At 42.7% G+C, this 20241-nt stretch overlaps 2 protein-coding genes across 2 annotated transcripts in view; both read right to left on the bottom strand.

The window, feature by feature from the left end:
- cdkn1d (cyclin-dependent kinase inhibitor 1D) overlaps positions 1-20241 on the bottom strand; it is a 297559-nt gene that overhangs the window by 12340 nt on the left and 264978 nt on the right. The window lies entirely within an intron of this gene.
- kdm5a (lysine demethylase 5A) lies at positions 2508-19318 on the bottom strand. Its single transcript, XM_083907169.1, has 28 exons — positions 18952-19318; positions 17861-17938; positions 17482-17604; positions 17105-17275; positions 16833-17015; positions 16623-16701; positions 16436-16527; positions 16171-16329; positions 14768-14887; positions 14505-14663; positions 12982-13163; positions 12645-12807; positions 12436-12555; positions 12157-12351; positions 11648-11829; positions 11437-11561; positions 11176-11326; positions 10946-11066; positions 10653-10829; positions 10157-10335; positions 9756-10074; positions 8352-8912; positions 8047-8205; positions 7499-7627; positions 7274-7421; positions 6898-7118; positions 5931-6404; positions 2508-3317 (listed from the first exon to the last, which is right to left on the bottom strand). Exons 1-28 carry the CDS (start codon positions 19096-19098, stop codon positions 2985-2987), a joined length of 5250 nt encoding a protein of 1749 aa, XP_083763295.1. The 5' UTR covers positions 19099-19318; the 3' UTR covers positions 2508-2984.

The following is a 20241-nucleotide window of genomic DNA, read 5'->3' on the forward strand; positions in this document are numbered from 1 at the left end:
GAAGTCAAGTGATATAAAAATGTGAATTCAGTCACATTTAAATACCAGGACCAGCATGAGCTAAAGTTAGCTAAACCACCACTTGTAAGGTAACCTAGCATGAGCTAAACGCCAAACCACCACCACCTGTAATTTTAAATTGCATTAATTTATCCTTGATTTTAAATTGTTTTAATTTCTATAATTGATTTTTTAAATTGGTTGCGTTTTAATTTCAAATGTATTTCCTTTCCTGTAAAGCACTATGAACTGCCTTGTGTAAGAATGGCGCTATACAAATAAACTTGCCTTACCTGCAAGGTAACCTAGCATGAGCTAAAGTTAGCCAAACCACCACTTGTAAGGTAACCTAGCATGAGCTAAATTTAGCCAAACCACCACCTGTAATTTTAAATTGCATTAAATCATCTTTGATTTTAAATTGTTTTAAATGGTTTTAATTTCTATAATTGATTTTTTTAATTGATTGTGTTTTAATTTCAAATGTATTTCCTTTCCTGTAAAGCACTATGAACTGCCTTGTGTAAGAATGGTGCTATACAAATAAACTTGCCTTACCTGTAAGGTAACCTATAGCATGGGCTTTGGTCCTGCTACGTGATACGAGAATACAGCAAGGAAATGTCCTAAATCTTCTGAAATATATGAGAATATTCATACTTCTCATAGGTGAATGCCAAGTTTATGTCAACCCAACGACAACAAGTGATTTCATACTTGCGAGAAATGACAGGGCAGAAATAATGCGGGCAGATTATGCATCATCTTGGTCGGTTTTGTTGATGACTTGGACGATGGGGTTATTCAGAAAGAGGCTGAAGCAGTTGGTGTCAGTTCACACCGGATCTGAGTTAGCAGAGTTAGGAAAGACTCACCTCCCCTCCTCTCAGCCTTCAGTCAACATCCATGTTATGAATTTATGAATATACCAGGAAATCCTGTTGAATTGTTGCTTTTTCAGGAAAATAAATGTATGAATTGTCATGTTAAAAATAAATTAGGTGATCTCAACTTTTTCTATTTCTTTTTTTTTTTTAAATATAAAATCTCAGTCACATTCTTGCACAGAACTAAAATAAAAAAAATACAACACGTTTTTTTTTTTCTTCACACCTGAGCTCCACAACATGAAACTGCATCTTTCCCTGTAATGAAACTAATGAGTAACACGGGGAATGTAAAGCTTAACTCACAACTGGGAAGTCAATCAACCTCTCAATAACATGACAATAAGCCACGGCTGTGTTTGGGAGCCTGTGTCAAATTCAGTGTTTTCCAGCTTAGCAAACAAGCAGGAGCTTCACATATGTTATTATCTGTACTTTTACCACTCAGTTCTCTCTCTCTCTCTCTCTATGGGTCATGTTTTTAAGTCACAGCAGGAAAAGCACGTGTGAATAATCAATAATTAAATTAGGGCTGAGTTCCATCGTTAAAGGTGATCAGGAACACCTGAGACTCTTCCTGCTCAATGATATCAAAATGGCTGCTGTGAGAAAGGCCAAAAACAAACAGAAAACAGTGCCCTTTTCAACTCTCTCACATTTAAAGGTACAATGCGTAAGGTTTGGTTTTTTGTGTTGTTTTTGTTATTGTTCTGCTTCTGCTCAGCTTTTGTGAACAGAAACTATGTTGTTATTTCAACGTAGCAGTGCTAAGACCCGACTGAGGGAGCATTTGTGTGTATACAGCAGCATAGTGGTGGATGAAACTACTCGATGATTTAACCCTTTTGAAACTCTTTGTGGACACTTCTTTGTGCTTTCAGTCATACTCCAAACCGTTTACAGTCTGGCTTTACTTATGCAAAGTTGTTAGTTGCTATATCGTAATACTTTATAATAAGGACATATAGAACATATATACGTAGCATATTAGCCCTCTATTAGTAATCATTAAGCACGTATTAACCCCTTATTCTACCTCCTTTACGACATGAATTAAGATTTTTCCTAAATAAGGTGTTAATACATGCTTAATATTTACTAATAAAGGGCTAGTATGCTACTTATTTGCATGCTAGTTAGTGCCTACTTAATGGTGTATATGTGTTCCTTAATGTAAAGTGTTAGCAACAAATCACTTCCTGTGTACAGTATGGAAACATCTCAAACAAACAATGCCAAACTGTATCATTTAAAAAAGACTCATGAAAACATGCATTAATATCCCAAACTTGAACAAGGACAAATTTAACATTATTTTACAAAGGATTCTGGTATATTAAGTGACAGCACTGCTGAAAGCTGGCATTGGTGATCCGAATCACTGAATTTGTATATCTTTAAAAGTTACACACTACAGCTTTAAAACTCACTCAAACATGTGCATTCACATTTACACACACATATATGCGTATACATACACACACATACATATATACATACATATAGATATAAATAAATATAAAAAAGACCATCAAATGTATCCGTAATTTGACTAGGAATAGTTTATTAAAGGTGAGAAAACAAAAAAAAAGCCACAATCCATTTGCTTAATTGCTTGCAAGCTATGTACATTATAAATAAGTCCACTACATTATTACAACCACTTGTTTTTCCTAGTCAGACGTCCTACAAACTGAGAAAGAGGACAGGGAAGAGTGGTTCATGATGTCCAGTAGAACACGGCTGGCAACTCATTTGCCATGTTTGCACTGAATACAACAGCTGGGGTGTTTGTGTGTGACTTGTTATTGTTGAGGAGGTGGACTGGAGGGAAGTAGCCGACGGATGTTTCTACACCTAAAACTGTCACAGGAGAACAACGTTTCACACCCTTTTTTGCGGCATTATTATAGTGATATTCTTCTCCGTCTTCCAGATGCATCCCTTTCTCTTGTGTGCTGTGATGGAGGCAGTCAGAAATGTTTGTTCCTATTGTACCACACTATTCAAACAGGGTTTTTTTCCCCCTCTCTTGTCAGAGTCTGATCAGGCTGACAGGATTAGATGTAGACGTAGAGTACCGGTCACCGTTTCTCGCTAACTGCCCTGCTGTGAGTCCGGCTGTTGCTGCTGGTGTGAGGTTGTCGGATTCATGTGAGTGGCGGCAGGCGCGTGAGTCCACGACACTGCGACGGACGAGGGCAGGCACTGCACGTTGCTGCCGGACAGAGAGGTCGACAGCACTACCTCGGTTTCCTCCTCTATCACGTCCTCGACGGTCATCACGCCGCCTCCGCCTTCTGCCCCCGTGGCCTTGCCGGAGCAGTCCACGCAGATGTAGTCCTCGTTCTCGGCCATTTCGCACGACACGCCCACGCAGACCTGGTGGAACCACTCGTCGCAGCCGCCGTCGCACTGCACCCAGTCCACCTGTGAATGTATGCAGACGTGTGAGAAATGAGAAGGACAAATTGTGACATTACAACAGGGTTTCAGACAAAATTATGTGCTCTAAGAAGCTTTTTAAATGCCTATTTTGTCAAAATGAGTGCATTACTCTTGATTTGTGACCCATAATGTGCTTCATGAGGTGACACTGGCTTTCACCTTTGACCTACAAATGCACATCAATCCAATGGGAGAGGAAACTCAACTTGAAAACATGATGCCACGGCCACTGCTGTCACCGGTGCGGACGCGTGACACTGTGAACATGTGACACGAGAACCATCATTAAGGTCTAATTTTTAACAGCAAGTGTCAAAGCTGTCAGTCATTGATGCTGTGACTTACTGGAATACATATAACACAGCTAGAGCGACAGAACACTGTTACACAGCTATTAGATCAGAGTTTCTCAATCCTGATTAAAATAAAAGGCTCATTATCAGGCTTCTGCAGAGCTTACTGATGAGCGGACTGTTATAATCAGGTGTTTGTGGAGCAGGGGAAACATCTAAAACATGCAGATGTGGGTACCCAGGACCAGGAATGAGAAACACTGCAATAGACCAAGGCATCAGGACAATTTCTTTCATCATGGCATCGTACTGCAAAGGCTGGCAAAGACATCGATTGTCATATTGTGATAATTTTCTGATAGGGTCAGACATTTATGATCGAAATCTACTGACATGACTGTGACACCCTTAGCCTGAACACATCCTGGGTGATTACTTATAAGGTAACTTAGCATGAGCTAAAGTTAGCCAAACCACCACCTGTACGGTAACCTAGCATGAGCTGAAGTTAGCCAAATCACCACCTGTAGGGTAACCTAGCGTGAGCTATAGATAGCCAAATCACCACCTGTAAGGTAACCAAGCATGAGCTAAAGTTAGCCAAATCACCACCTGTAAGGCAACCTAGCATGAGCTAAAGTTAGCCAAATCACCACCTGTAAGGTAACCTGGCATGAGATAAAGTTAGCAAAATCACTACCTGTAAGGTAACCTAGCGTGAGCTAAAGTTAGCCAAACCACCACTTGTAAGGTAACATAGCGTGAGCTAAAGTTTGCTAAACCACCATCTGTGAGGTACCCTAGCACAAGCTAAAGTTAGCCAAACCATAACCTGTAAGGTAACCTAAGCCACGTTCACCTGCTTTGGTTCTGCCTAAAGCACACGCGTGAGTCAGTGTCCACTGTAGTTCTGCACAATGCACAACAACGCCACTGTTTGCCAGTGTTTGTACAGAATGTTAACATTAACAACATGCAGAAAAGCAACATTTTGGAAATACAGACGGTTCAGCTGTAGACCTGCTCTCTCTCTCTCTCTTCCTCCTACAGCCTCACAGCAGGAGTCTTCTTTCAGTTCTTTTCTAATTTGTTTACTCTTCTGTCGGCATTTCAATTAAAGTATCAGAGTTGCATCAATGTTAAGAGATTTTGGGACATCTCAACTAGTATTCATTAAGTAGAAGGTGCAGTTATTCATATTTTCAGACACCATTTTAGTGTGAAGAGAAGAACCTTTGTATTTGCTTGATTGATTTTAAAATGAAGGAAATCCATAAATCTTGAGAAACAAAAACATATTTGCGTGTTGTTCAGCTTTACTCAGAACAGCGGCTTCGTCACGTAACGTTTGCCCCTCCCACAGAGGTACAGGCCCACCACTTCCTCAGCTCTGATTGGCTGCCCTGTGGGCCCAGAGGGAAAGTGGACTGGCCACTGGTTAACTCGCCGGAGTGCTGTCTGACAAAGGATCCACATCACAGTGTCCTGTTAATACGTGATGTGTAACTCTCTTTAAGGTGTTCCAGTGCTGTTATCAGCTGTTGATATTCAATAACATTCTCGAATGTTCATTTTAAAAAGTGTTTGTTATTAACTCGCTAGTCAGCAAACATGAATAAACTGCCGTTTGCCCCATGTTTACAGATTCAAGGAGCTGTGAACTTGTTGAGATCAGAGAATCAACCAGTGTTCATCACTTCAGGGATGTTATTCAACAAGGGTATTTTTGGCAGTGCTGTGATGCTTCACCCAGTGCTCACAACCTAATGTGTGTTCTAATGGCATCTGTGGATGAATACACATCTTATGTTATGACTAAAATATTTTAATATCAAATTTAATACATAACAATTAATTATGGATGCAAAACAAAAGACAAATTATCTTTTTCAGCTTCTCAGGGGGAAAATGTATTTCCCGTTTGACTGGGGTTATTGCACTTTTTTGTTTGTTTGTTTTAATAAATCACCTTAGAAAACAATTTATAAGACAAAATGTACAGTTTGAATTTGTAAAAAAATTCAAAAGTGTGACTTTTTCATTGTGCTGAGATAATTATCATACACATTTTTGAAGCAATATTGGAATTATTACACAATAAACACACAAAAAAAGGTGCAGTGTCACACAGGCCTCCTTTGACTGTTAATTGCTAAACCAACGCTGTGTCTATCAATCATCTATAATTGTCTCCTTGAGCCTCTTTTGTTGCAACAGCCTCCTAACAACCTGAAAATGAAGATACAGGGGCGACAAACACCTACTGTGTATTTAACATTAAACCTGACGGCTGATTTCTCACCTTGTCTTTGCAGGGTCTCTGGCAGTTTTTGGCCGCACACACAGCGTTCTCGTCATTGGAGTCCTCCGCTCCAGACCAGTCGTACTTGGAGGGAATATCGAGAATCTTCTTCTCCTTCCTCTTCTCCAGTCCCTCTCTGATGGCCTCTGCCTTGGCGGCCGCCTTCTCCTTCCTCTTCCTCTCCTTCTCCTCCTTGGCTAACCGTTTCGCGAGCTGCTTCATCTCCCGGTTCTTGTCCAGGTTGAGTTTGAGTTTCTTTTTCTTGGGTTTTCCGCTCAAACCCAGCTCGAGGCCGACCCTTTTCAGTTCCTTGGACTTGGCCGGTCGAATTTCTCCCATCGCTGAACCCACACCAGCGGCTGCTGCCGCCATCAGCATGTGGTGGTGCTCGGCTCTTTCCAGCTTCCGTTTTCTCTTCTTCTCTGCATCTTTCAGCTTGATCTTCAATGGCTTTTCCATCAGAGAATCGTCAGGCTGTAGGAAACCAAGGAGGAATGACAGAAAGACAATGTCAGCTATATATGCTTCTGAAATAGGGCTTGTATCATGACTGATTTCTATTCAGGTCCCAATTTAATTAGACATAGATGTTGCTTGTTATGAAACTGATTTTCACAGAATAAATGATGCTAATAGTCTGGTCCATCATTAAAAAAATAGCTTAAACATATTGACCACCGGGTAGTCTGATAACTCAAACCTGAACCTGAAATACCCATTTAGTTCAAAATATACAATCTTAAAGTGCATCAGAATTAGTAATTACCCAATTGCTATTACAGATTACAACCTAATTAGTAAGATGTCCAGCAGAGGGTGCTGCGAGCACAGCATAAAGTTCTACAGATTTAATGAATCTACACCCATTCTTTCAAGTGAAGATCAATGCGAGTAGGTATTTGCAAATCCCTGCACCAGAACAAACTGCAAGAAACAGAAATTGTGCAACAAAAACCTCCCTCCCCACCTCCATGACCTGCAGGAATCTCTCCTCAGAGGGGGGATGCGTGGCCTGCAGGATTCTCCAGATGTGCTGGGTCTCATCCAGCGACACCTCCAGCAGGTCTCCCAGCATCATCAGCTCCTCCAGCTGGGCTTTAGCCTGCTGGGACAGCTCGAGCACCGGAGGCTCCAGGCTTCGCGGGACGAGCGGGGTTTTCCTGGGCTGCTTTCTGGGCGTGACGATGTCTGAAATGTACATTTTGAACAGGACATTAAAAATAATAATAAAAAAACGTGAAGCTCTCATTTAAAAACAGAAGAGGTCGCAACAGGAAATGACAAAGACTATGTATTTCAGAGGTAACAAAGCAAATCAAGCCAAAGGAATGGCAGAAGCTTACTTTGCACACAGGACTTGGAGGCCGAGGAGTAAGCGTGCTCAGCGCAAAAAGACGGCGTGACGGTCGGCCACATGTGGCTGACCACCTCCTCAGACTTGACAGGAATCTCCTCGTCACAGAACAGGTAGGGCTTCACCTCACCTGGGTCCTACAACAAAACGGCAAAGAATTAACACAACACTAAAACACATTTTGAACTGTATAACTCAATTTGGCCTGACATGCCTTCATATCGTAACCGTAAGTCTCCCTGATATCCTCGTCCGAGTCCGTCTCCTCATCATCGTAGTCCACTGATTGGCGAGGTGATGTCGCTCTGCTGAAACCTGACTGCTGAAATGTTTGGATGTGGCCCTGGTGAGACAGAAAAACAAAACAATTTCTCAGGTTTGTCTCTTGGGTGTTTTATTATTATTATCATATTATATATTAGTATTATTGACTTGAATAGACTTTGACATTTTAACCACACTTTTTTCTGTGCATGTAGTCATTGTAAAACTGCTACTTCACTTCTTTAAAAACAAAATAATAGTGTTTTAGTAGTTAGATGGGACTGGGAATTTTCTCAAAATCAATATAACAATAAAAAGTTGTACAAGCTTAAAACTATTCCATTCCTTGTTTGGAACACATCCATATCTGGTGATCTACAGGTGATTAGTGCCCCCTTCTGGTGCATTCTATATTTACATCTAAGACTTCAGTCGAGGCCACAACAATTATAATTAACTATAGAGCAGATGTTGCCCTGTATGTAAAGAGCTTAGTACCTGCAAGTCAGGATTGGCAGCAGCTTTCTGAAGCTCAGCATTGATGATTTTCTCAGTTTTCTCCCTTGCAGCCTGCTCGACCATGCGCTGACTCAGCACCGACAGCTTTGCCAGGGCTGATGACAACTCGTCAGTGGCCAGAGACTGACGTGCTCGGTCCTGAAAGGACAAGGAAACCAGTGTTACCGGGGATAATAATAATATTAGAGATGAAAGAGCAAACTCTGGGAATTAAGTGTTCAAATGGAGTAGGTGACAGGAGGAATCCGAGATGCTATAAACAGTAATTTAATTTCTGTGCTCACCTGCCAGCTCATGGCTCTCTCCGTCAAACACTGGAGAGCCTCTCCCTCTGGCAGACGCACCGGCAGCTTCTGCAGCGACACCAGCAGCGACAGAATGGTCTCTAGTCTTGGCCGCCGCGACCGCTGACACAGCGGACACAAGAATTTCGAGTCTTTGCTGTTACCCTGCCATCCCACACCCACTTTCTTCTGAGATCCCGTCTTAGGCAGCGGCACGCACGCTCCGTGAAACCAGTCCTTACAGAGCTCGCACTGCAGCATGAAGCCGCTGGCCGTCTTCCGACACAAGCAGAACTTGACCTCCTCGATGCGGTCGGCCATGGCCATCTTGGCCAAGTTGGCAGCGCGGAGCGAGTGGATGGCCTCTACTTCTTTGTGCTCTTTGGCTTTGAAGGCTGCAACAACAGTGGAGGGCTCGCGCGCCTCCTCAAGGCTCTCCTCCAGGTCACTGAGGGTGTTGGGGTCGAAGCCTCCCCTCTCCTTATCCATCAGTTCCTTGACTCGTTTCCGTTTGCTTTTGCTGTTGGCATAGACACCGATGTCCACACGAGGACTGAGCACCTATAAGAGACAAAGGAGAGCACTTTTCATTCTGACTGAAGGTAGAGAAATATTTAGGGTTTATTGGCAGAAACTGTATATACTACCAATAAGTACACTACCGTACAAAAGGAAAAGCACTTTTTTTTTCAATGAATATAACATTAAATGAATCAGAAATACACTCTATACATCGTTAATGTGGTAAACGACTATTCTAGCTGCAAACGTCTGGTTTTTAATGGAATATGTACATAGGTAACCATCTCTCCAGTGTTTTAATGGTACATTGTGTTTGCTAATCACGTTAGAAGGCTATTGGATGATTAGAAAACCCTTGTGCAATTATGTTAGCACAGCTGAAAAAAGTTTGGCTGGTTATTATTTTGAATAAAAATCAATATTTCTTATCTTGTCTTGACTATATTTTCTATTCATTTTGAAACTCTTTTGGTGAATAAAAGTGTGACCCTTAATGGAAAACACAAAAAAATTGTATAGTTGACCCCAAACTTTTGAACGGGTGGTGTAGATGTTTGTAAAATTGATTTAAAACAAACATGTAAGGTCTTGATAGCCTTGGAATAAGCCTCTTATATGTACTTAAGGCAAGGGCCACAAGGCGCCACCATGTTTCTTCAGAAGCCCCGACTGGACAAACCAACCAGAGCATGCATTTCACTTTTTGGAGGTGAAACTTACTATGCAAACAACGATTATCAACATCCTTTCTAAAGGCTGCTGTAGATCCTTGATGCACTAAAGTAAGCAGAGGACTGACATTTAAAGAAGGTTTTATTCCACTGTGTACCAAAAGCAAACATCAGTAATGTGGAGACTGTGTTTTCTCTTATCGTGACGCACCTGGAGTAGTGTGTACGTGGAGTTCTTCTTGAGGAAGGTGCGGGCAGTCCTCTCCCTCCAGGCTCGAGCTGAAGCCACCTGAGACTCGACCTGGGTGAGACGATCAAGCCGCACAGGGATGGAGCGCCCCCTGGCCAGCAGGCTCTCCAGCTGCTCCAGATAAGCGTAGCTGCTGCCACTCTGGATGGCCTCCACCTTGGAAGTCCACTCCTTGGCCTTCTGTAGGGCCTCTCGAAGAGCTAAAATATTTGGCAGATATGCTGGGATGTTCCTAGCTTCCAGCACAATGCTCTCCAAGGTGACCATGCTGTGTCGAGGCCTGTGTAGGAGGAGGATTATGTTTGACTCATCTTTTAATATAATTTGAAAGGTTGTAATTATTTGCATAAGAGGAGCCTAACCTGGCCTGGAGGCAGGCACGAGCCTTGTCCTCCCATCTCTCAGAGACGGTGAGGATTTCTTGAAGTTCAGCCATGGCCTTCTCCACAGCGTGATGGGGAGCCAGACCGACGCCAGAGTCGATTAACCTCTTCATCAGCTCCAGGGTGACTCGGTTAGGCTCGGCCAAGGTGACGCGCACCTGATATGCAACAAGCAGGTGTTATAACGGTTTAGTCAAACCCCACACACGTCTTCTCTTTTGACTTCTTTACAATGCAGTTGTAACTTCCCAGTTTACACATTTCATTTAGTTTTATAAATGATAATGGAGATAAAATGAAACTCTTGTTTCTTGTTACAGATGCACTGTTGTTAGAAATAGCGGTGGGTAAGTGGTGAGTGATCACACAGTGAGACAAAGACTTTGAAAAGACTGATTGAAAGTGCATCCAGATGCATTGATAATTGTTTCGTAATCGTATTGTGAGGCACATAAAGATTCTAATAAGTTTGTACCTCATCAAGCCAGCGGGCCTGCTGGAGTTCCTGTTTGAGCCTTGGAAGCTCAGGCAACTCAACGTCCAGGCCGCTACCGAGGTCCAACAGAGCCTGCAGCTTGGACGAATCGGGCATCTCATCAGACAGTGCTGCCTGGGCTCGCTCATGAAAGTCCTCCACATTTTCCAGCAACTCCTATAATCATGGGGGTAAAAGACAGAGATTAGAGCAAAATTTATTTTACAATTAAAAAAAATAATTTGGAAAAGTCTATAATTGTGAGGATAGGCACGCGTATACAAGGGACTGACCTTGACTTGTCGAGCCTGGCTGATGATGCAGGGCAGCCTGTAGAGCTGATCCACAAAGGCCTTGAGCTCGTCCACTGACAGTTTGGTGCGGTTACGACTGCTCTCAGAACGTAGGCGGCTGCTGCAAACACGTACAAATGGAAAAACATCTATGAGTTTGTTCATCTTTGAACTCAACCAGAAAGCATACTGATTTCCAAACGGGAAAAAAAAAACACATGTACACTGACCTGTGCCTCTGCTTTCGGCTGAGCAGCAGTTGGGCTACAGAGGAGCATGTGTCTGCCTCTTTGACCATCTCCTTAAGGCGTCGGAACAGCGTGTTCTCTGGATACTTCCTGTCTTCTGCGTCCTCCAGCAAAACCTTTAGCTCAATAAGTTCTGTGGCACAAACGTGAAAAGGCACAATGACTCACTACCTCCTTTGCACCAGCCTCATCAAAACACTATTTTTGTGGGGTTTGCGTTTGTGGTAATAAAGGATATAATACCTTTCTTGTTCTTCTGGTCTGCAGCCAAGGCCTCAGTGACTCTCTTTGCCCACGTGTCATATGATTGTGCTCGCGTCTTGACACCATAAAGCATGGAGGGAAACTCCTCCAGATCATAGCGATACCTGAAATACAAATAATCGACTTTATTAACGGACATTTCAGTCAGTCTAAGCGAACGGCTGCTGTGTCCAAAAACAAGAGCTCTCACCGGAGACACTTGTTGCCAAGCGGACAGTCGCACAGATCAGCTGCATGGTGAAGACAAACCAGACGATCGGGGCTGCAGGAGCAGGTCAGCGCAGACAGGAAGCAGGTCGTCTTACACTTGTGGCACTGACGTTCATCGTCAGGAAGCAATTCAAAGACCTCCTGTTCTGAGGAGAGCACCCCCTGTGGATAAGGAGGAAAAAGCCAATTTAGGCTGTTATTAATTTCTGTGCTGATTTCTTTTTCCTCCATTCAAAATACAAATTTAATGATATCAAATGACACAAACAAAATTGCTTAACAACACTAATCTGTCGCTCTAAGCTGCATTTGGCACCTGCAGTGCACTTACAGAATATATAATTTATACAAAGTACATTTAATGGTGCATACATTAACCGTTAAATACATAATCCATGTTGTCAAATGAAATTATGGATGGAAAAAAAGGTTTTAATGCACTCAGCAGCATTTATCAAGTATTTATCACACAACTGGCAGTCCACTCACCATTTCTTGGACAGCCTGTCGGAGTTTTGTCTCCTCTTCCATCATATCTCCCATTTCTTTGAATACAGTAGCAGCCAGTTCCACGTCAAGGCTCTCCGGATCAGCAGCCATCTTACACAGCAGCTCCTCGTGTGAGAAGACACAGTAGCGGCGGAGCCGCCTGTAGTGGGCCACGCACTGACGCCCCATAGGTAACTGAAGAAGAGCAGAAACGACAGATGAACAACTGTGTTCACGTAGAGAGAACTTTGATACTTTCATTTCAAACGTTCCCCTCACCCAGTCGGCAGTGCAGAAGTTAACAGCCTCTGCGAAGTTGTAGCCCTGGTTGAAACCACTGTGGTAGGCTCGGGGGAAGGTCACTATAAACTCCCCTGCACACTGATTGGTCCTGTACACCTGAGGAGGGGTGATTTTGATCAATATGGAGCACATAGTTATTTTAAATTAAATTAATTAAATAGCAATGCCATGCCCAGGACACATACAGGAACACCATGCTCCATGAGAACATTGGGATTCATAATGGTGACCAGTTGGTGGAGGAGGTCCGGCTGCGAGTCAAAAAGCTCCGGAGCCAACTTTTTCATGACAGCCTCCAGGTGCTCTGCTGCAGAGGCCGGCACTCCATACCACGTCTTGGGCTCACCCCTGAAGAGATGAATAAAACAGCATAACACACATTTACTGTCATGCTCGAACAGAATAGAAGTAGGAATGATTACACTAACATTTACAATTCCGCTGATTAATTAGACTTTTTTAGTTGTAAGCCTTATTTCTTGTATATAACAATAGACCTTGTGTTTGAATATTTTGTCTTACCAGTGCAAGAAGTTGATGGAGTAGCTCCAGTGGTCCTCGATGTGCCAACAGAAAGAGGAGAAACACATGCCCACATAGAGCCAGGGCACCTTCATGCCTGAGATGTCTACATTGATGTGTGCGAGCACCGACTGCTCCAGCACCGGCATGTTGTTCAGATTCCAGCCTGAGTTGGCGTATTCCTGACAGGAGAGGGAGGAATACAGTGCTTCATTTCACTTAAGGGACAGGCCTTGGTTTAATTGCGATCTATTAGATTAGAAAGTTTAAGCAAATACATTTGACCAAACAAAGCATCTTGGACAGTAGTTTAGTAGTAGTAGAAGATGTGGCCATTTGAATGTAGGCCTCCATCACTGAGCTACCGTCGCCCCTATATATACACCAGTAAATAGTATGCAATGTAGGTTTTTCTCCCTCTCTCTCTTACATGCAAACTTCTTGTTCAGTCTCTACTCTGTGAACCAATAACTTTGGCTGTGTTGTGATTGAGGGGCAAACATGAGCCGCGTCTCGATTCGGGGTCTGGATCCTCCCAAGTGTGCAGCCAAGGGAGGAGATGACTTTATCGGCTGCTCACTCAGGAGGAGACGGAAGTCACGCTCTGTGTGAAATGAGATGGTCAAACCCCCACAACTCACTGGTTTCCCTTCTTCTTCTCCTATTAAATCCATCAGGCTGAACGCCAAGAGGATAAACGCTGCCCTCTACAGTTCAAAGCCCTGAATCACCAACGTCAGCCAAAACATCCCAAAAATCTGGTATATTTACACATCTGATGTAAAATAAACATATTCAAAATATATATTATGTTTAAACACAGTAGTCAAAGTAATATTATATATAATATATAATAGTATTTAGTGTTTTTGTTGGTGTAGCAGTTTATTAGATTTGTAATATTGGTGTAAACGTGATGCGTCTCATACTGAGAGACAAACAATTTTCCTTAAATGTTTCCAACCTGGAATATGATTTTAATTTGTACAGAAATAATACATTATTTATGTAAGTCGACACTGGCGAACTGTCCAGGGTGTACCCCGCCTATCGCCCACTGTCTGCTGAGGTAGGCACAGCACCCCCCGCGACCCTCTGGTGGAGGATAAAGCGATAGATACTGGATGGATGGATGGATGTAAGTCGACCAGATAATTTTGGACATGAAATATTACAACAAACACAGGTTTTACCAGGTCAAATATACCCGGTTAAAATTCTTAACACTTCTCTTTAATCCACAAAAAAATTATAATATGAAGAATCAGCTGAAATGACTTGGATAAAAAGCTTTGAAATCTAATTAAATCAGGATTTTGGTGTAACGTTATTATTTTGGAGTTTATTTTCATTATTTATTTATTTTTGCATTTGGTTTACAATTATCCAGGCTCCACCGAACCTGTCCTCGTGTTGTTTTAGCAAACGTCGGCCACATGAGAAGGAGTCAACAATTCGTTCATCTTGACAACATCTGGACAACAAATAATCCACATTTCATAGAGACACGGCTATGTTCTCACCTCTTCATCTCCCAGCAGCCTCCTCTTGCCATCTCTGACAGGAAAAGCACTACCCACGTCTTTGGAGCTGATGTCAGCCCCGTACTCTACGATTACGTCCTCCTCAATGCTGCTGACCAGGCGCCAGAACTCCTTCTCCACTAACTCTGTGGGGACCATCTGAGGAAACAAAGTGACACTGATGAAAATCCGTAACTTCAAAGTATGAAGTACAGCCAGCAAGTATAGGTGGACTCCAAAAGAAAAAAAAGGGTTTCACATACATGCACGGGCATGTTGAAGTAGTCAGACTTGAAGTGGTCAGCCATCTCCCCAAAGCTCTGGAGAGAGTACTCTCTCACAGCCTGCTCAAAGCCAAATGCTTCTCTCGGCTTACTGCACTCCTGTGAGGGAACATGGACAACACATATAGGGTACATTACAACAACAATTTAGTATAATAAGCGTATAAGAAGCACATGGAGATAATTCGAATCATTTTTTAAAGCTGCAGTGTGTGACTTTAGTTTTGCTTTTTGGTGTTGTTGATCATTTTGCCTAGTTTTCAGAAATTGGATCTCGGACCTTACTGAGGGAACGGTTGTGTGTATAGACCCCTTTGCAGTCTACCAACATGTCTTGTTGTCCTGTCAGTTGGATGCCTCAGGTAACAAACCAACATGAATGAAGTAATTATTACTATGCATAACAATGTTAAAAACAATGTTTGAGAGCAACAGCGTCATTAAACTCAAGTTTAAGTCAAACTACCGTAGCTTAGAAGGTAAAGTACTCTGGTCCTGATTCCACTGTAATCATGCAATAGTATGTCGTGGACATGATTGTCAATAACGTATCCGTACGCAAGTTCTCCTTGGAATAAAGACTTGGAGTTTCGTTCAGGTACGAGTGGATATCGGGCCACTGCAGACGGGGCCACTTCGTCTCGTCATTAATCCACTCACCGGTGCCTAAAGCGTATGTGTCATCAAGCTGTATCCCATTCACCAAGGTTAATTTCCTAGCATTGCTTTATCATTAAGCGACAAGCTGCCGTAATACGAGGGAATCTCCTTTTTTTTAGCTGTCTGATTTGATACATGAGAGCCGGCTAACTTAACACAAGACTGCTAGTTAAATGCTGAATAGCGCCATTCTGCAACCGCGCATCATACAAACAGTGCGGATGTTTGTACACAGTTTGTAACAAAGAGCCCTATACAGCAACAGCATGGGGCGGGTGGTTACAGGCAGTGTTTACACAGTGAAACTGTGGAATTACCAGATTTTTTTTCAACAGCAGAATTAATTTCTTAAAACTTGTTTGTGTTTTCAGTCAAGCTCCAGCCGGTTTTCTCCCTTTTGCTTTACTAGCACAATTTTGCTAAGGTAACGTTATCTCGGTCAGTCTTGACATAACGTGAATCACTTCCTGTGTGTGGCCCACAACACGAAATCTAAACACTGCTACACTGAAAAACACAAGCTGTGTGGAGCAGATAGGCTTAATTAGCATTGTGTGGAATAATTTGACGATGGTTTGTATTTAAAAGATTTGTTTTTCAAAATACTCACTCACTTTCAGTTTTAACAATTGAAATTCTTGAAAAATTAATAAACATGATGTGAAATTGCATTAGAACCCCATAAAAATTCCCAAGATTCATAGACAGTTTTCAAGCCTTACCTCAGCAACACACTTTGGGCAGCGCCAGTCTCCCTTGGGTACATCCTGCAGAGGTGGGATCAGACAAAAAGTGTGATAGCTGTCATCGCAGCCGTCGCACAGCAGGAGGCGGTCCTCCTCATCACCACGACCGCACACAAGGCAGAGGTAGAGGTCAATCTGTGGTGTGTGTGACACAAAACACACAGGAACAGTCACATCCTGAGTCACACAGGATACAACAAATGTCAGAAAACAACCAAAATTAAAAACATGCTGGACTCACAAAGTTGACCTCCAGTGTCTCTTGCCGAGGTCTCATTTTGATGGCAAAAGCCTGGGCTTTGAGATGACGCTGCTTCTTTTTGAATCCGTCATCTAAGTTGCAAATGTAAGAAACAAATATTCACTGTACCTTCTCATGGTTCAGTGCCACCACATATGTAAACAAAACAACCAGACACCTTGCTTACCAGCTGAAACGATCTCCAAGCCAACCATCTTGGGACTTGTGCTAAAGATTGTAAGGCCTTTTGGCTCCTTGTTTTCCCTCTAAAGAAAGCAACAGAATTTGCATGAATTTGTGAACTATTTGCAAAGTGCGAAAAACTTTCTCTCATGTGACCCAGTATCCAAACCTATCAGACAGTTTCAAAAAGGGTTGTTGTTGTTGTTTTTTTTACCTCAGACTTAAGGCGCCTGGAACGTCTCTCAGGCAGAAGCTGATCTTTGGTTTGTGTTCTATCATCGTCATCTTTCTCCCTTTCGTCTTCCTCCTCCTGCTCCTCTTCTTCTACTGCCTCCTCACCAACTCCCTCATCTACGTCCTCCACATCATCGCCCTCATCGTACAGCCTCTGGGTGCCCTAATTGGAGAAAACATTAACATTAATTAATTATTTTAATTACAACCAGCTACTACATGTTACACAATTTGCAGAAGAGCACCACTCACAGTTAGTGTGGCTCCAGACTGAAAGAGCTCATAGGGATAAAGAATCCTCTCATAGTGGGAGCGCAGCAAGGAGCCGGTGCCTTTCCCAGCTGGGAAGCCCAATCGGCTGGCAACCTTGGACCACCTCTTCTCTTTGCACACCGTCTCAAAGCCACCCTCGGACGACACAGTCTAAAACACACACATGAACACACATTGTCTATATGCACAACAAAAACGTAAGGGAACTTTGTTGCCAATAAATACATGCAATATGGAACAGCAGTCAAATATATACCCTTGGTTGAGATCACATGCTCACTTATTCTCAACACAATGAACACACACCGATACAAACACAGAATAAAAAAAGATTTCAGGTTATTATCGGTCCATACCTTACTAAGCTGATAGAGATCCAAAATCTTTCTTTCCACGTGAGGGAATCGAATCTTGGATCCCTGCAGCTCCCAAAACTTTGCTATTTGATCCAGGAAATTGAGCTTCACTCGAGTCAGAGCCTAAACATGTAGTGGAGTGGAGAGGTAGTAAATCCAGAAGTAAAGACATGAGCCCAACAAAGTTATGCTGTTGTACTGCATGTTGCACTGGAGGCCTCAGGCAATTGTATCTACATGGCTGCACTTTTATCCTTAAACCTTATGCATTAACTCTGATCCTACATCTGCGCTGCTGCCTTACAGTGAGAATAAAATACACCATTATGCATATTCTTCATACTGTTATTATGCCACAATGACATTTCTGTGGAATTACCTCAAGCTCATTCAGCCTTTGTACTCGTGGAGTGAAGCGAAAGTTTCGGACGTCACAGGCGAACGGAGGCTGCCAGTCCTAACAGACAGGAAACAGGAAGAAGAATTGCAACATGGAGGAAATCAAAGTTGCGAGAAAGAACACTAGTTGAACTCATTCGGCGAGGTTAGGGGGTTATAACTACTGTATTCATAACACAATGACGTAATTTATGCTCAATTGCATTTTTGTACAGAACAACAGCTTGTGGGTATTTTTGTGAAATGGAACATTATGCTTTGCTGGTCACACAGACACATCCCAACACTTGAAAATGTCCTAAAACATTAAAATGCAATTGTTTTCTTCTTGTTTGTCTGTAGAAGACACTGGTAGTTTTGCCTGCCATCGCTCATAAATGTTAGGACTATTTGAGTTTCTAACACACTCTCAGAAAACATTTCCCCAAAAACCTGTTGTTCACAGAGAACAGGGGAAACCGGCATTCATCTACTGTGCTCCTAATAAGTGGAACAAGATACAGGAGTAACTCAAGCTAGACACGTTTCAATCTGCAGAACTATTGATAAACAACGTTTAAACGTGTTTTTATTATTATTATTATGTATAACTTTGCACCATTGTATAACTAGTGTGCATCTTATAAATACAGGGCACTACTTTGGTTTCCCCTAATTAAATCAACATTATGTAAGAATCTAAAAATTCCATTAATATGGATTATGGTCTGACAGTAGCTTCAGGCCTGTATGTGGCTCATCTGGGCAGCTAACATGGTGCAAACGTTGCGCTACCACTTGGCAAAAGGCATGTAAACAAAAATGATATTCATTTTTCTGTTTCATGTATTTAACATTTAAAAGAAAAAACTTTTCAGAACAACTGGGAAAGCCAGTGTCACTCAAAATCACAAATGTATGAACTTGAACGCAACGAAATTCAGCCTTATTTGACCTCTAATTACAGTAATGTGGTTGCCTATCAACTATCACGCCCCAAGTAAAGGCCGTGACTTGTGTAATATTATAAGAGTCAAGTCTTCACCGATTCATATGCTTATTTTAACACTAATATAAATGATGTGAGTTTACCTCGGGGGGTCGGATCTTGCAGATGCCCGTTTTCTCTGCGATGGGTCGGATCTTGTTGATAAACCCTAGTGGATCCGAGAAATCCTCCCAACTCGGCTCAAAAACTGGGCATTCGGGAGGAGGGACGAACTCAGCAAATGCAGACATGTTGGTGTGTTTCCAATGACACTGTCTTAAAGATGAGTAAACGACTGCATGCAACGTGTTGATCTCAACAGCCCATGGTTAATTCCCAGTGATTGTCTTCTTGGGGCACTTCCTCCGGGTCCATCATGGTCCTCCAAGCCTCCGTATCAGCAAATTACTCTAGTGACAGGACATCCCCGTTGAAAATGAATGCGTAAACTCAACAACTACTGGTTATAAACTTCTCCCATCATCCGTAAACAGCGGACCAGGCCAGGTCAAGCCAGGCCGGGGAGTCTCGACCACCACCACTCGCCTACCTGGGGCCGAGGGCAGGGTCAATCATTTCTTATCCGAGGTGACAGCTTCACACAAATCATGTCTGATGTGTATATTTGTGTCAGCAACGACCACATAAATGGAAAACCAAAGGCTATCAACACACCGACTTGAAATGTAGCTGCGATACTATGTTACGCAAGCTAGCATTGCTATTGCTAAGTCTGTGTTTCTGGGTAGTGCACGGTGTCCTCTTCGTGGTGATGCATTTCCTACAAACTTGTCGACAGCTACGTGTAGCTAACTACTCTACTGCGGTTCACGTAATCACGCTCGATTGTCAGGCTTCACCCCGACAAACTCCAATCTTTGTGGCCGCGTCTTCGAGCACCTGGTGGTTAAATATCCCAGCCAAGTCGGACAATAACAAGTTGGAAGCTAGCAGAGGCAATCGTTCATTGTTGACGGATACCTCCACTCCCTGCATCCACCCCCATTCATTGAAGCTTTGGAGGCGATGGAAAACTAGCACACGGCTAATTCCACTGGCTAAAATCAACACAGCGATCGATGTCCGTGGCGCAGCTAACGTCAGCGAAGACAGTCGACTGAGAAAGATAGTCCGCAATGGTTTGCGTTGACTCGTTGAAATCACATAGAAGATGAACATGAATTAATTTGCTTTGTTTTGCCGAATGTCAGCAACCATTAAAGGTAACGTCGTCTCGAGGTGCAGTAGCCGTATTAGCCTGTGTGCTAGCAACAACTAGCAAGGTTTGAGGAGCTGCCGTGGTGCTTTCAGGGCATCTCGGAAAATATTTTCCTGGCTTCTTTTTCGTTGGCCTTTTTTCTTTTTCTTTAAAAAAAAAATCGATTTTAACTAAA

This window comes from Microchirus variegatus, assembly GCF_963457635.1.
Source record: "Microchirus variegatus genome assembly, chromosome: 20".
Lineage (NCBI taxonomy): Eukaryota > Metazoa > Chordata > Actinopteri > Pleuronectiformes > Soleidae > Microchirus > Microchirus variegatus.

What these genes read in the sequence shown, in the direction of transcription:
- kdm5a (XM_083907169.1), bottom strand. Translation starts at nt 19,098, where the DNA reads ATGTCTGCATTTGCTGAGTTCGTCCCTCCTCCCGAATGCCCAGTTTTT. An exon ending in AGACCAGAAGAACAAGAAAG is followed by an intron (nt 11,327 to 11,436) that starts GTATTATATCCT and finishes TTTGTGCCACAG; the next exon opens with AACTTATTGAGCTAAAGGTT. An exon ending in AGCCGAAAGCAGAGGCACAG is followed by an intron (nt 11,067 to 11,175) that starts GTCAGTGTACAT and finishes ACGTGTTTGCAG; the next exon opens with CAGCCGCCTACGTTCTGAGA.